Consider the following 13318-nt stretch of genomic DNA (forward strand, 5'->3'; position numbering starts at 1 on the left):
TCAGCCTTCCAGTCAACATGCAGTCTCTAAACTGCCACTCCGTGTCTTCTTTCACCTGCCTCTCCTCTGTTTAAAGCAAGTAAAGACGAGAAAATAACTGTCATGTTGCCTCAGCCAAACCGGATAGGTGACTTCTGATGCAAGTGTGTGTGTGTGTGTGTGTGTGTGTGTGTGTGTGTGTGTGTGTGTGTGTGTGTGTGTGTGTGTGTGTGTGTGTGTGTGTGTGTGTGTGTGTGTGTGTGTGTGTGTCAGAGAGAGAGAGAGAGAGAGAGAAAGAGAGAGGTGTATCTCAACAGGTGTATAGGTGTAACAGTTTAAGCTGCGCCTTCTTTTTTTCCAAAGGGCAATCATTATGGCATGGGCTTGACAAACCAACACATTAACAAACTGAAAGGATTTATTTTTACTTTAGAAGCAGTTTACACGCTAACATTTCTCACCCACAACGGGACTTTGGGACGGATTAAGGATGGAGTCTTGAGTCTGCCTCAGTGCTACATGCATGAGTGTTTAGGATACCTTCACCTGGACTGAAGATCTTTATTTCTGCGCTGATATTGTCCTAGCTTGTGCACAGTTTACAGTAACTCCCGAGGAGAATGACATCTCTGCTGAACACTCTGTCTCTGTGTCTCTGTGTCCTCCGGGTCTGTGGTAAGGATCTGTGGCTTTGAATTCAGTCTGTCAAAAGAGATATCGTGCAGAAGTATAGTATTATTTTAAGACTTTATAGCTGGCTTCTTCCTGTCTATTGTCAGATATGATTTGCCAAAGCTTACCTGTACTGACCTTAGTATTGGCTTTTTCACATATGTCTCCTAAATTACTGTGACCTTTAACTTTTTTGTGTGTATGAAAGATGACCCACAGCAATACATGTTTATTTATAAGATAAGTTCTGTATGCTTTGGGCAGGGGACCAGCTTTTTTTAGGGTTAGACTTTGTGCCGTTAAAGAAAACACGTCTGACACTTCTAGAAAAACAGGTTGCTGTTGATCAGTCCCCCTCCTTCTGTCTGATTCAGAGGAACTGCATGGACCCTCCTTGTGTGTGTGTGTTGCTTAAGCCTAAATGTGTGTGTACATGCTGTAAGTCTCTGTATGCCAGCCTGAAAAATACTTTGTTTTTCATTGTTGACAGTACAACACTTTTTTATTATAATGTATTCAGCCCATTATTCTTCCAAAAGGCGCCATAATTAAAATACTGTCAGTAGATACTAGTAAAACAAATCAATCTAATAAAAAAAAGGCAGGAGTGTTATTCCAGTGATGCAGCACAGGCAGATTCCACTGTATGGCTTCCAGGTGAAACACACACACACGACACACACGTACACACACACACACACACACACACACACACACACACACACACACACACACACACACACACACACACACACACACACACACACACACACACACACGCGCACACGCACACGCACACACGCATTTTCATGGAAAATCACACCTGTCTGCACCATACACTCATTAGGTCTGCTGGTAATAGCATGAATCACGTCCTAGCTGCTGACATTACTAAACAGATTCCTACACATTAGGTGTTCAGTGTGGACAGAATTATGTGTGACCGACAGTATACAGTTCAGAGTCACATGTTCTGTACACACATTACATCAAGTGTCATCAAAACTGTGCTAGGACCAGGTTTGTGCTAACACAGTAAACAACTGTGCCAAAATGTTTCATGTTCTGGCTTTCACTTAACTTTACAGTCTATGTATTACCCTCTCAGCTCTCCTTTTTCGTTTTATCTTGTAACATCAAAAGGTCAATATTAAATATGTCAGATGTTTTGATGTTCGATCAAACGTATGCAAAGCTGATGGCAGTCCCATCAACTTCAGCTAGAATGTCATGTTCAGTGCTGATTAGCAAATGTTAGCATGCTAACACGCTAAGACAAGATGGTGATCGTGTTGAATACTATACCTGCAAAACAGCTAATGAATATTTAGCTCAAAGCACTGCTGTAGCTGCTAGGACAACCTTAATTGCTGCGTTTCCGTTTACTCCTTTTCATGAGCTTTTTCAATTTGTACGAAAAGCACAAGTGAAAACGCCAACAATTGGAAAAATCCTGAAATTTCTCTAATTCCTATTCATAGCCTTTTGGATGGAGACGAGCAATCTTTTGCATTTTCTTTCGTAGATTCGGTTTAAATGTGCAATACATTGGAATGTAAACTTGGCTAATGGTACAATGTAACTACACAAAGAGTAGTTGTCTCTCAACAATGCTACCAGCTATGTTAGCAACTGAATGGTGACTTACAAACTTTAAAATGTAGATCTTGGTATAACAGTATCGATGAAAATGAAGTGCAACTGTTTTCATTAAATCGCAAACAGTAGGAAGAATGATCTGACAAAAATGCTTCAAGCATCTAACCTTACTGATCAGCTCATTTTTGTGATAAAAACACATGCCATATTGAATTTCAGCTAACACACATACACAGTTTGCCGTGTTGTGCATTGATATACCTTTTAAAAGAGATTCCCTCACGAGCAACACAAGTCTGATGCCAAGAGCAACAAGATAATCGCACATTGTGATGATGAATCAGCTGTCCATTGGTTTATTTTAGCATAGGCAAAGATTACACTTATTTGCATATGCAGAACTTTTTGGAATTCTATTTGAGTATCATGCCAAGAGAAAACTTCCCTCTGAGAGAAATCTTCTTTATTACTCATACATCTTATGCTTGGTCTACATAAAAACATGAGGAGAGAAAAGTACAGAAACATAATGCATGCGGGCCTTTATGGTGTGGCACACACATTATGCAGCGTCTGTTTTTTAAGTCTTGCATATTTTCTGAGGCCTTGAACGTCTCGCTCTGTCCAGACACTGAGGTAACCCTCTATTAGTTTGCTTTGAAAGCTTATCTCGAACAACTAGTTAGGCGACATATCTTCACTGGTGCTTTATCTGATAGACTCCTTGTTCTCGCTCTCCTCTCTGTCTTCACTCTGTGTGGACTCTGTGAACCCCTTCTGTGCTCCTGCTATGTTGAAATGCAACCGTTGAGTCTGATTTTGTATTTTCATTTCACCTGATCTTATACATTAAACCTTTCTAACCCAAGGCCAGAACACTATGCAACTGTATCTCGTGAAAACACAGTGCTACTGAAACTTTGAAACAAGATATATGAAGCGACAGCCAGCAGCCATGTAGCAGTCTGGCACCAGGTGTGCTGTTTTTTTCTATTAGTGTTAAGATAAGCTAATTAGCAGTGGTGAAAGTGATACTTATTTTATTATACTTGAGGAAAAACAGTATCAACACATTGCATAAGTCAAGTCACATTTTAACTTTATTTTTTAAATGTTAAAGTGGAAAAAAAAGAAAAACGGACACTATGCTCTAGTAGCACAAATCCTTATAATTGTTTTACATTTTATCGATTTTTTGATTATATTTTATATTGCTAATCTGAATCTGCAACCAAAGGTATCAGATGTAGTCGAGGATCATATTTCCCTTGCAATGTATCAGAGTAGAAGTAACTAAAAAAGAGAAATACTCAATCAAAACGTCCACAATCCAAAATTAATGACCAAATAGAAGCTTGGACTGAAATTATGTTAAATTGTTTTTGTTCACTCTACAAAACCTAAATAGCAATAGACAAGAGCATATGGCTATAGTTTGGCCTTGAAAATTCAGCCAAGAAACGCGCACTTCTGCAATATTACCTTCTGGCGCGTATTTAGCTACTCTCTGTTTCAATGGAAAATTAAGCAGAGTAGCGGTTTAGTCATTGTGTCAAACAGCTGTTCTAACTTGATCCAGACCTTCTCTTTGAGCTCCTGCAATTATAAACAACTACAGGTTCAGGTTGGAGGTTAATGGTCAGGGATCTGTAAGAGCTGCTAGATATTTAAGATTGAACTCTAACTAGAGTGCACGTTGTCATGAGCCAATTCCACGAGCTAGTGGTACGTCATTCACTCTTATATTTCCCCCCCTCCTCCTTTCATACAGTGATACAGGGAGACTTTGTGGATCTTCCTACAGAAGAACCAATCCTCTCCTTGGCAGAGGGGGAGACTGTCCTGCCCTGCCGCTACCAACCGCTACCCGGAGACACTGTGGTGCAGGTCACCTGGTATAAGGTGAAGCCAGATGGAGACAAGGAACAGATCGTCACTGCACACCATTCTAATGGACAGACAGGTCAGAGCCTAGATCATGCTAAAAAAAAGGGTTTATTTAAGATAAAACTTCCCCTTTCCTCACAGCGAGAAACTCTCCGAACATGGTTTCCCCCGCTTATAAATGGAACAGTGCTTTGAGGCAGGTGTTCACAACAGTCTGATAAATGAACTGAGACACTGACTGTGATATCACAGATTCTGCTTTTTGCACCGTTTATTTTTGGTTCCTTTTTTTTTGGGTGAACCTCGCACCTATTTTGAGTGTGAGACATGCTGGATGAGACTGTGAACTAAATGCTCAGAATGTAATTTCTTGCAAGAGCGCATGCATCATGTGTATGGAACTGAAAGTGACAAAAGAAAGCCTGAGGACTGTTTTCAACTTGCTGGGCTTAATGTTTTGTGTCAGAGTCTCCTTTCAAATGGTCAGTTAACACTTTCTGTCTCTCTCCCTCTTTTTCTTTCCCTCTGCAGCGTTTGGAGCGTGGTCTCAACGCGTGCATTTTCAAAGCAGCGAACCCACCGTGGACTCGTCTCTGGTTATCATAACAACTGAGGTCTCCGATGAGGGAAAATACCTGTGCCACATCAGCAGCTACCCCTCTGGCAACTTTGACACGGAGATGTCACTCACCGTGTGGAGTGAGTCCCTTCTGATGGTCAAATACAGTAAAAAAAATGAACCTAGAAGTGTGTTTCTACAGATGAAGGAGTGATATTGCTAAATAATTTCCAGTCACAAAGAGAATCAACATGAGTAGTTGTTTGTTAGTTTCCATATATTGCACAACTAAATTCACATGTATTCAAAGAGATTTTGAGTTTTTTATATGACTAATAAAGGAAGTAGATATAACACGCTAAACATAGTCACTTATTACAAGTTAATACAAGTTGTTTTACAATCCCTATGTTAAAGTTATAGTCACTAAAGGTGTACATGTGTATGGTTAAATAAGCAACACAAAACGTTAAAGTTTGGAATGAATGCAACTCCAATAAGTTTTATTATTCAGGTAATATATTCACCAAATTTAATACAACTACAGAAATGTATTTAGAAGGAAGTATGACATCACCTTTCTCTGCCTGAGCCCACTTGAAGCCAATTAGAATAAAGACAGACAAAAACCCAACTAAAGTAATCCTTACAGCCAAAACTGTTCTACATTTTCCCAAAACATCATATTTGTCAAATTGTTCTTAAAGATGATTGATAAAAGATTTTACAGCACCTTTAGGTATCTCTCTCAGTGTGCATTCCCAACTAACTACTAAGTTTATTGACTAATCATTATCTTCAATCTGATCAATCATTGTAACAATTCCCCTTCAGCCCTTCCCATCACCTCCCTGGATCCTGTGATTCTGGTTGAGGGCCAGTCCTACCGGCAGGCCGCTTCCTGTCGCTCTGTGGCCCGCCCGCCACCCCGCCTCTCCTGGGACACAGACCTGAATGGCCAGTCCATAAACCGCTCCTCAGATAACGGGGCAGTCACCTCGCACTACTCCCTGCACCCCCTGAGGAACATGAATGGCAAGAAGCTGGACTGCATAGTGTGGCACCCGACTGCAAAGGGCCCCCGCAGGATCAGAAACAAGCTGGTGGTGCACTGTGAGTGTTCATCAGCACTTTACAGAGGCAGTGTTACATTAAAACACACACAAACATGGTTAAAATCATGTAAAGAACATCTAACCTGTTTCGACATTGGTAGCCATTTAATAGCTTAACTTCCTGTTTTATTTAGATCTCTTTCAATCTGGAAAATACTACATAAGCACTGTATAACTTTTACACTCCACATTTCTCTATAAGTTTAATTTGCAGCGCCTACATTTCATCAGCATATCACATTTCCTTTCATCAAAGATGTTCAAGAATGTAGTTCCTCTGTTTTTCTTGTACCCTAGTACGTGACTTTGGCCCTTATATTTTATTTTTAGCTTCCTGTGAAATGTTGCATTCATTGGAAGTAGTCTTTGGTAATTGCATCAGCTAAAAGCTTGACCATTCAGCCTTAGCACGGCTAGCAAAACCATTTAAATGTTTAAAATCCCTTCTAACAACACGCTATTGTGTGAATCCGTCCCTATGACTCTATGAGTTATGATGATTACCTTATTGAAGGTTTATTTGAATTGGATTGTATGTAAAGCCCTTTATGAACCTTCTTCTAGTTATTGTTCATCTTCTAATTGTTCTTCTTCTTCTCCCTCTCAGACCCCCCAGATGCAGTGGTGTCTGGCTTCACTGGAGGTTGGTCGGTGGGTTTGGAGAATGCTGCCCTGAGGTGTGTGAGCGGAGGAAACCCCAAACCACACAGTTTCACCTGGCTCAGGTACAGAAGGCCCGCCTCCCTCTGGCTGTCTGGTAGTCGTGTGACTAACTGTCTGATGTGTCTGGTCACTGTTACTTTTCCCATAACGTATGACTGTAATCATACCAATTATTTCATTATAATTTTCCCAGTGGAGTGTACACTTTTTCCAGGTCACCCTAAGGCAAATGTGAAAGTAAAAATGCCTCAATGTGACCAGTATGTTTTTATTATCTCTTCTCCTGCTTTTCTTAAACGTGACTGTGCTTTAGACGTAAGAAGACTCTCTCAAAGAGCAAGTTATTTAATTAAAAATGTACATACACTGAAAAAACTAAAACATTGTTATTTCACCAGATTCCACATTACTGTATTAGGTTAGTTGAAAGCAATAATATTACAATTTTCAACTAACCTAATAAAATTATGTGGAACCTGTTGACATAATTAATTTAACTAAAGCCAACTATTTTTTTAGTGACCTATTTCTTTTACAATTGTAATATTTAATTCAAGGTACAAGGAAACACAGTTAGTTAAAGCAGAAAGCATAGAATACAAAATTGCCCTCCTGTGAATTATTCCACTTTTTTGGTCAAAGGCCTCAAATCTAATTCCAAAATAACTACAAACTTTATGATAAATAAGTTTTAAAACAAATATGTTAAATAATATGTTCAAGTCTCAAGATAAGAATTTAATGATGTCATAATAATACTATAACAGGAAACAGAAAAGAAGTGTCTTACAAGTTAATATCACACTACAACCCTATATATTTATTTTTAAATAATAAAGAAAGACAATGAAAGTCTTTTTTTGTTATTGTCGAAACGATGATTGACAGAGGTTTGATTATCTAGTTGTAAAATATTCTTAAACTTTGTTTGACTTATTGATAAGATACGGACAAGATAAATAGAATAGAAAAAGAGAAGTTTGACAGATTAAAAAACAAGCCATAAATGAGATGTATTTGTCTTACAGATACTGGCTTATTAGACTGTATGTAAAAAACAATGAAGTCCAGTTTGTTTACCACCCTTTCCACATCACCTAACCAGCCGAGTCCCAGCGTTGTCACTTCCTGTTTCCATGCGTGGCTTGAAGCTCAGACGAGTGTTTGAGTAAGATTCCTCACTTCTTCTGCTTGAGTCACCTGGTGTCATCTTTAAGCCATTTCATCAGGTGAATCAATATATTCTCAGGGTGTGGCGTAAAATGTGAGCCACAAAAATGACTGTAAGTCTCTCATGGAAGTATGAGAAGTGACAGTTAGGCCCCAGGGAGAAATTCTTTACAAACAGATGCGGCATGGGTATATCTTAAATGTAAATAATATTATTTAAACAATTTTGGTTTGGTTCGACTGATTTTAGGTTATTTGCCAGGTGATGTTTAACTTACCTATCACTGTTAGTCACAGGAACACACCTCAGTAAAGCGTTGTTTTTTTTAGTTAGGCTTACTAGACTCACACCTGATTGAGCATGTACACACACATACACAGGACCTTGTCAGCACTCCGAATCTCTAGTTACAAGAAATCCTCTTCTTACACATGCATTTCTCTGATACACACACACACACACACACACACACACACACACACACACACACACACACACACACACACACACACACACACACACACACACACACAGACACAGACACACACACACACACACACACACACACACACACACACACACACACACACACACACACACACACACACACACACACACACACACACACACACACACACACACACACACACACACACATACACCAATGACTGCAGCAGCAGGCAAACCTGTTGGCTTTGTCAATAAAAGGCGGCAGGTGAAGTAATAGCTGCTGTCACAGTGTCATGTTGCGGCTTGTGCCGAGAGCAGACAGATGAGATAGTTTCACACGAAGGAGGGAGGAAGAGGGGGATGAAAGAAAAAAGGGAAAGGGATGAGCAGTCCCAACAAGAGAGGTGAGGGCAGCAGGCAGCAGAGGGGTTGGGGTGAGAGGAGGAAGAAGAAGCATGATGTGTGGATTTAATCAAGATGTTGTCAGATGTTATGTACAAACAGAGAGTTCCTGCTGTAGTAAGGGTTAGTGTAATGTGAACAGGTTTGTTTCACTGCATATGTTTCTATAATAGTTCAATACGCCCAGTATTTCTGAGGCAAAGTTCACATGCTGTTAAAGCAAAAGGCAGACAAAAAGGTCAAGTGTCTTTCAAACGGATTAAATCAAATACGCTCAAAACAACAACACCGAGGCAACACCCTGGAGTTGCTCATCAACACATTTCCCTGAGTCACACTGCCAGGTAATACCATTGTATTTCCCAACAATTAAACGTCCACAGCAGTTTCCATGTTTGTACGGTAGCCCCAAGGGACAAAACAGGATTCAAAGAAGGCCTTACATTGCTTTAATTTAAGGACAAAAATGAACCATTTAATTAAAATGATTGCAGATTTTGATAACTGATGTAATTGAATTATCTTGTGTCACTCAAAAACAATTTTAAATTATTTTAAATGTTTGAAATAAAAAGCGGATATCCCGGTTGAGCGAGCCTTAATACCAACAGAATTTTGACCAAATATAAAGAAAAAAGGAACTGTGTGAGTAGTTCCATAAGCAGGGGTTATGTATTTTGTGTGTGTTAAATCAGTATCAGAATCAGAAATCCTTATTAATCCCCCAGCGGGGAAATGTACAATAATTAGAGGTTTACATTTTTTTGAGATGTGAGGTAGAATCCAGAATTCTGTAATCACATTTGTATCTGTTGTACGGTCCCTAACATTTACAGCTATGTGAAACATAGCTGTAAAAATATTCAAGTTTGAGAGGTTGCAATTCTTTAAAAGGGAACTCTGACCCAGATATTAAAGTAAGGGGTCCATATTTTAATATAAATGCATTTAACTCGTTTTTTTCCTCTTTACAGAATTGGGGGAGAGTTGCCAGAGGGAGTTATCCCCCACCCTAATGGAACATTAGTTTTTGGGCGCCCATTAAGCTTGTCAGATCGAGGCACCTACCAGTGTGTGGCGAAGAATGAAGTGGGAGTGGGGAAGGCGGAGATAGAGATTGCTGTTGGAGGTACATGACAACAATGTCATTGCAAGACCTACTGTGAGAATAGATTTATGCATCCATCTAATCCTCCCCACTAACCTCCTTTGCAGACTCCCCCCCAGAGCCGAGCTTGAATATGCCAATGATCTTCATCGGGGCTGCGGCGGGTGGGCTGCTGATGCTGATGCTTATCGTCATCATCTGTGTCACTTGTCATCACAAACGCAAGAACAAGAAGCTGGAGAGGGAGCTGACTGAGAAGAAGTATGTTGGGATTTTGTAATTAAGATAAGATAAAATGAGATGATACATTAATGATATCCGCAGGGAAGTCAATAAGAATAACTATGAGTGGAGTAACTCAGGGCTACCAAGCATATTAACACTGACAGTTACAACCGTGGAGCCTGTAGAGTAGAATTAGATAAGCAAAATGTGTCAAATTCAGTGATAAATGAGTGTGCTGGATGTGGAAAATAAGATCAAAGATGTAAAACATATGCAATATTAATATTAGCATTTAAAAATGCATAATCCACTATTCCTTCAATCATTTAAATATCTCCTTTTTCTCTCTCTGTTCTCACAGGGAGGAAATAAGCACTCTGGCTAGGGTTGCCTCTATCAGGAGGATGGGCTCTGTCAGCACAGACGCCAGAGGAGCGGTACTATTACTGAATTATTCTCTCATACACTGCAGCATCATGTTGGGTTTTACCCTTTGTGTGCACGACCTGATTCAGGATGGCTGGTCCCGAATGTTTCACACAGGCATTTATACAGGGATTCTCATTGAGAATTCACACTGTGATGAATTATAAGGCAATCAGTCAAATGATAATATCTCATCTGTTGCTCATCTTGCCCTAGTGAGTGAGGTTTGGAAAAGGTTTCATGTTAGTTGCACAGACTTTTTCCACATCTAATCCAGCTCTCTGTTTCCTTTCAGACAGAGGAAAACATCCCTCTGAGGGTGGAGGGGACCCTAAGGACCAGCTTGTCTTCCCTTGGGGTCAGTCTAACATTTCACATCTGAATGTAGTGGATCTTGGATATTGATAAAAATAATGATGATGATGACAACACGTTGAAGACCTTTCTTTCACTTTAATGCTTATCTTTTTGGGGGACTTTTTGTTAAATGGGTGGCTTTTTTTATGTCTTAAAATGAAAAGTTAGGCAAGCAAAGAAGCATATTTCCAAAAACTATACCTTTAATTATATCTATGTGTCAAGTAATTCTGCTGACCTCAACCAACCAAAGTTATTCCAGTTAATTCTTTAGTTTTATATGGCAGTGGCAATTAAAAGCATTATACACCCGAGTTGTAGAGTGCTACATCTATATTATGATCTATATTTCAATGTGTGTTTCTGTGCTGACAGGAGCAGGCCCACTGCCGGGACAGTCGCTCTACTATCTCTATTGGACGGGGAGGAGTGGGAGCGTATGACTACCTGGGCAGACCAGTCCTGCACAACAACTCGCGGAGAGGAAGAGAAAGGCTTCTGGATAGAGAGGAAGAGAACCGACTCAGAGTGGAGTCATACGTGAGAAACAGCAGTATTTCTTTAGTAAGTGTGTCTTTCTGTTTGTGTATTACTGGGCAAGTCAAAACACGATTTAACCAAATTGTGGAATGCATCTGAGCAAGCTTATTAGCCTCTGCATACTTACCTAATGCTGATGAAGTTTGTCTGCTTTTCGCAGCAGGAAACTCGTTTTCACCCTCCTCTGATGCCATCAGCATTCCCTATCCTACAGTCCACTGAGATTGTAAGACAGCTGAACGGCAGCGCCATCGTCCCATCAGATGGTGGTTCACGACCAGGAAGTGTCTCCAAGAATCACCAGCACCCTCCTCTGAACTACAACTACCCACGGGTAACAGATGATGAGGATGAAGTAGACGAAGGTTTGGGAGGTCCTGCTAGTCAGGAACACCCCGATGACCAAGACAGCGAGACAAACAGCTCCCAGGTGTCCGAGGCTCACATTGCACTCTATCAGCAGACTAACGGCACAATCAGACCTAAACCCAGGCCGAGCACCACTGGGCTCAGTCCGCATGCCTCCCTGATCCACAAGGCCCAGATAGTTTAGCAGGCAGCTGGAAATGAACAAGTGGAACTACAAGACTTGCCAGCTTTGGACTTGGAAGAGATTCAAAGGCACAATCCTGAGAAACAACATCTGCATCTTGACTACAATGCGGCTTCTTCTTTATTGTGCATGGACATGGTGCAATACAATAAACTCAAGTAATTCTTTGCAGCATCTACTGGACAATACTGCATAGCGGATTTCTGCCTGATGTATGGTGATCAACAAGAGTGTTCCTGGAATTATTGGCACAAACACAGACTATGTTGCAATATTTCCAGTGCCGCTTCTACAGCGTTAAATCCCAGACAATATTCTTTGCTCCTCTTTCGCAATACAGTATCTGGTGCTATATGACGAACAGGTGATTGCACTTGACATACCTTAGTGGTAGATGTCTAAAGAACTCAAGATCATGTACAGTAGAAAAAACAATCAGAAAATGCAAGGAATAAGGGGAGGCTGTGGGGAAGTTGCTGAATCAGAAGATTGCAACACTTCTCTATGGAGGGTGGTTTATGCCGTAGTGGTGCTCAGTGTATCAGTAACCTTCCCTGTGTTAAGTTGCCTTACACAACACAGTTTGGGAGCTGATCCAAACCATGGGGTTGTTCCTGCCTTGCCACACCTGCACCATGCATACCTCCGTATTATCTTGGATGTCATCAAGCAAAAACATGACTTATTAATTTGGTGATTCGGTGACCTGTAAATCTGTACAAAAATGCAAATGAATTATTTCAGAATTTTTAAATTTAAATCATCTGTACCTTAAATAAGCAAACACAAATGGCAGATAAATAATCAGTACCACCTGCTCCAAGTTGAGCGCTGGAAAAGCTGCTATGTTTTTGTAAAATATATTTTCTATTTCATTTTTTTTCCTACTGAGTTTGCTTCTTTTGTTGATACTAACTAGAGACCATAGAGGAGAGCAATGTACCAAAACCTTGGACATAAAGTATCTGTTCATTGAAAAGTTTCTTCTGCGTTCCAGATGATGCTTTTGCAAGAGCAACTTCAGATGAAACAGTAGAGCTTTTTAATATTTTGGCAAAAACAAACCTGTATTATCAATCTCTAGGTGAGCAATAGTTGATACGTTTTGTAAATATTGGGCTCTGTTACAACCCTGATACTGGAAGCAATGTGCCAAAGGGAAAATATAGAAAAATCACTTTTGCTTTATTGGCAAATATGAAGTATTATTTGTTTCCTCGCTAAAATGTATTACATTGTTATGTTTAGTTAGTTTTACCTTCTGTACATGATAGAAATATGATAAAGTCTGTCGCAAAACCAATGTGCCATATATTATTTGCTCACACCTAATAGGTAAAAGCAAATGAATGGTGTTATGTGTGAATGTAGGCTGTAGTTGTAGTGAACATTGCCCCCTGATGTGTACTGCTGGGAAGTGCAGGGAGCTAAATACTACTACTGCTAAACTACAGAACTATGAAAACCCTCTGCATTCCACTGTGATTATGAGAAATGATCTTCCTGGTTACTTGCCTGGACATTCATTCATTTTAAGGGCTATGTATGGGTATCAGATTGTATTGAGGGGTTGAAATAAATTGTAATTTTTTTTGTAAATGTTGATGCTAAA

The 13318-nt window shown here is 40.0% G+C and overlaps 1 protein-coding gene across 2 annotated transcripts; it reads left to right on the forward strand.

The window, feature by feature from the left end:
- Positions 1-301: 301 nt before the first annotated feature.
- nectin4a (nectin cell adhesion molecule 4a) lies at positions 302-13305 on the forward strand. Of its 2 annotated transcripts, none has more exons than XM_063900977.1 (11): positions 302-654; positions 4022-4213; positions 4669-4836; positions 5531-5809; positions 6419-6536; positions 9472-9626; positions 9713-9866; positions 10192-10267; positions 10552-10614; positions 10989-11177; positions 11317-13305. In XM_063900977.1, the coding sequence occupies exons 1-11, from the start codon at positions 600-602 to the stop codon at positions 11704-11706; spliced, it is 1839 nt and encodes a 612-aa protein (XP_063757047.1). In that variant the 5' UTR covers positions 302-599; the 3' UTR covers positions 11707-13305. The 2 variants fall into 2 exon arrangements, with proteins under 2 accessions (XP_063757047.1, XP_063757046.1); XM_063900976.1 differs by having other exon boundaries at positions 303-654; positions 11314-13305.
- The last annotated feature ends 13 nt before the right edge of the window (positions 13306-13318 follow it).

Source organism: Eleginops maclovinus, chromosome 14 (assembly GCF_036324505.1).
Source record: "Eleginops maclovinus isolate JMC-PN-2008 ecotype Puerto Natales chromosome 14, JC_Emac_rtc_rv5, whole genome shotgun sequence".
Classification (NCBI taxonomy): domain Eukaryota; kingdom Metazoa; phylum Chordata; class Actinopteri; order Perciformes; family Eleginopidae; genus Eleginops; species Eleginops maclovinus.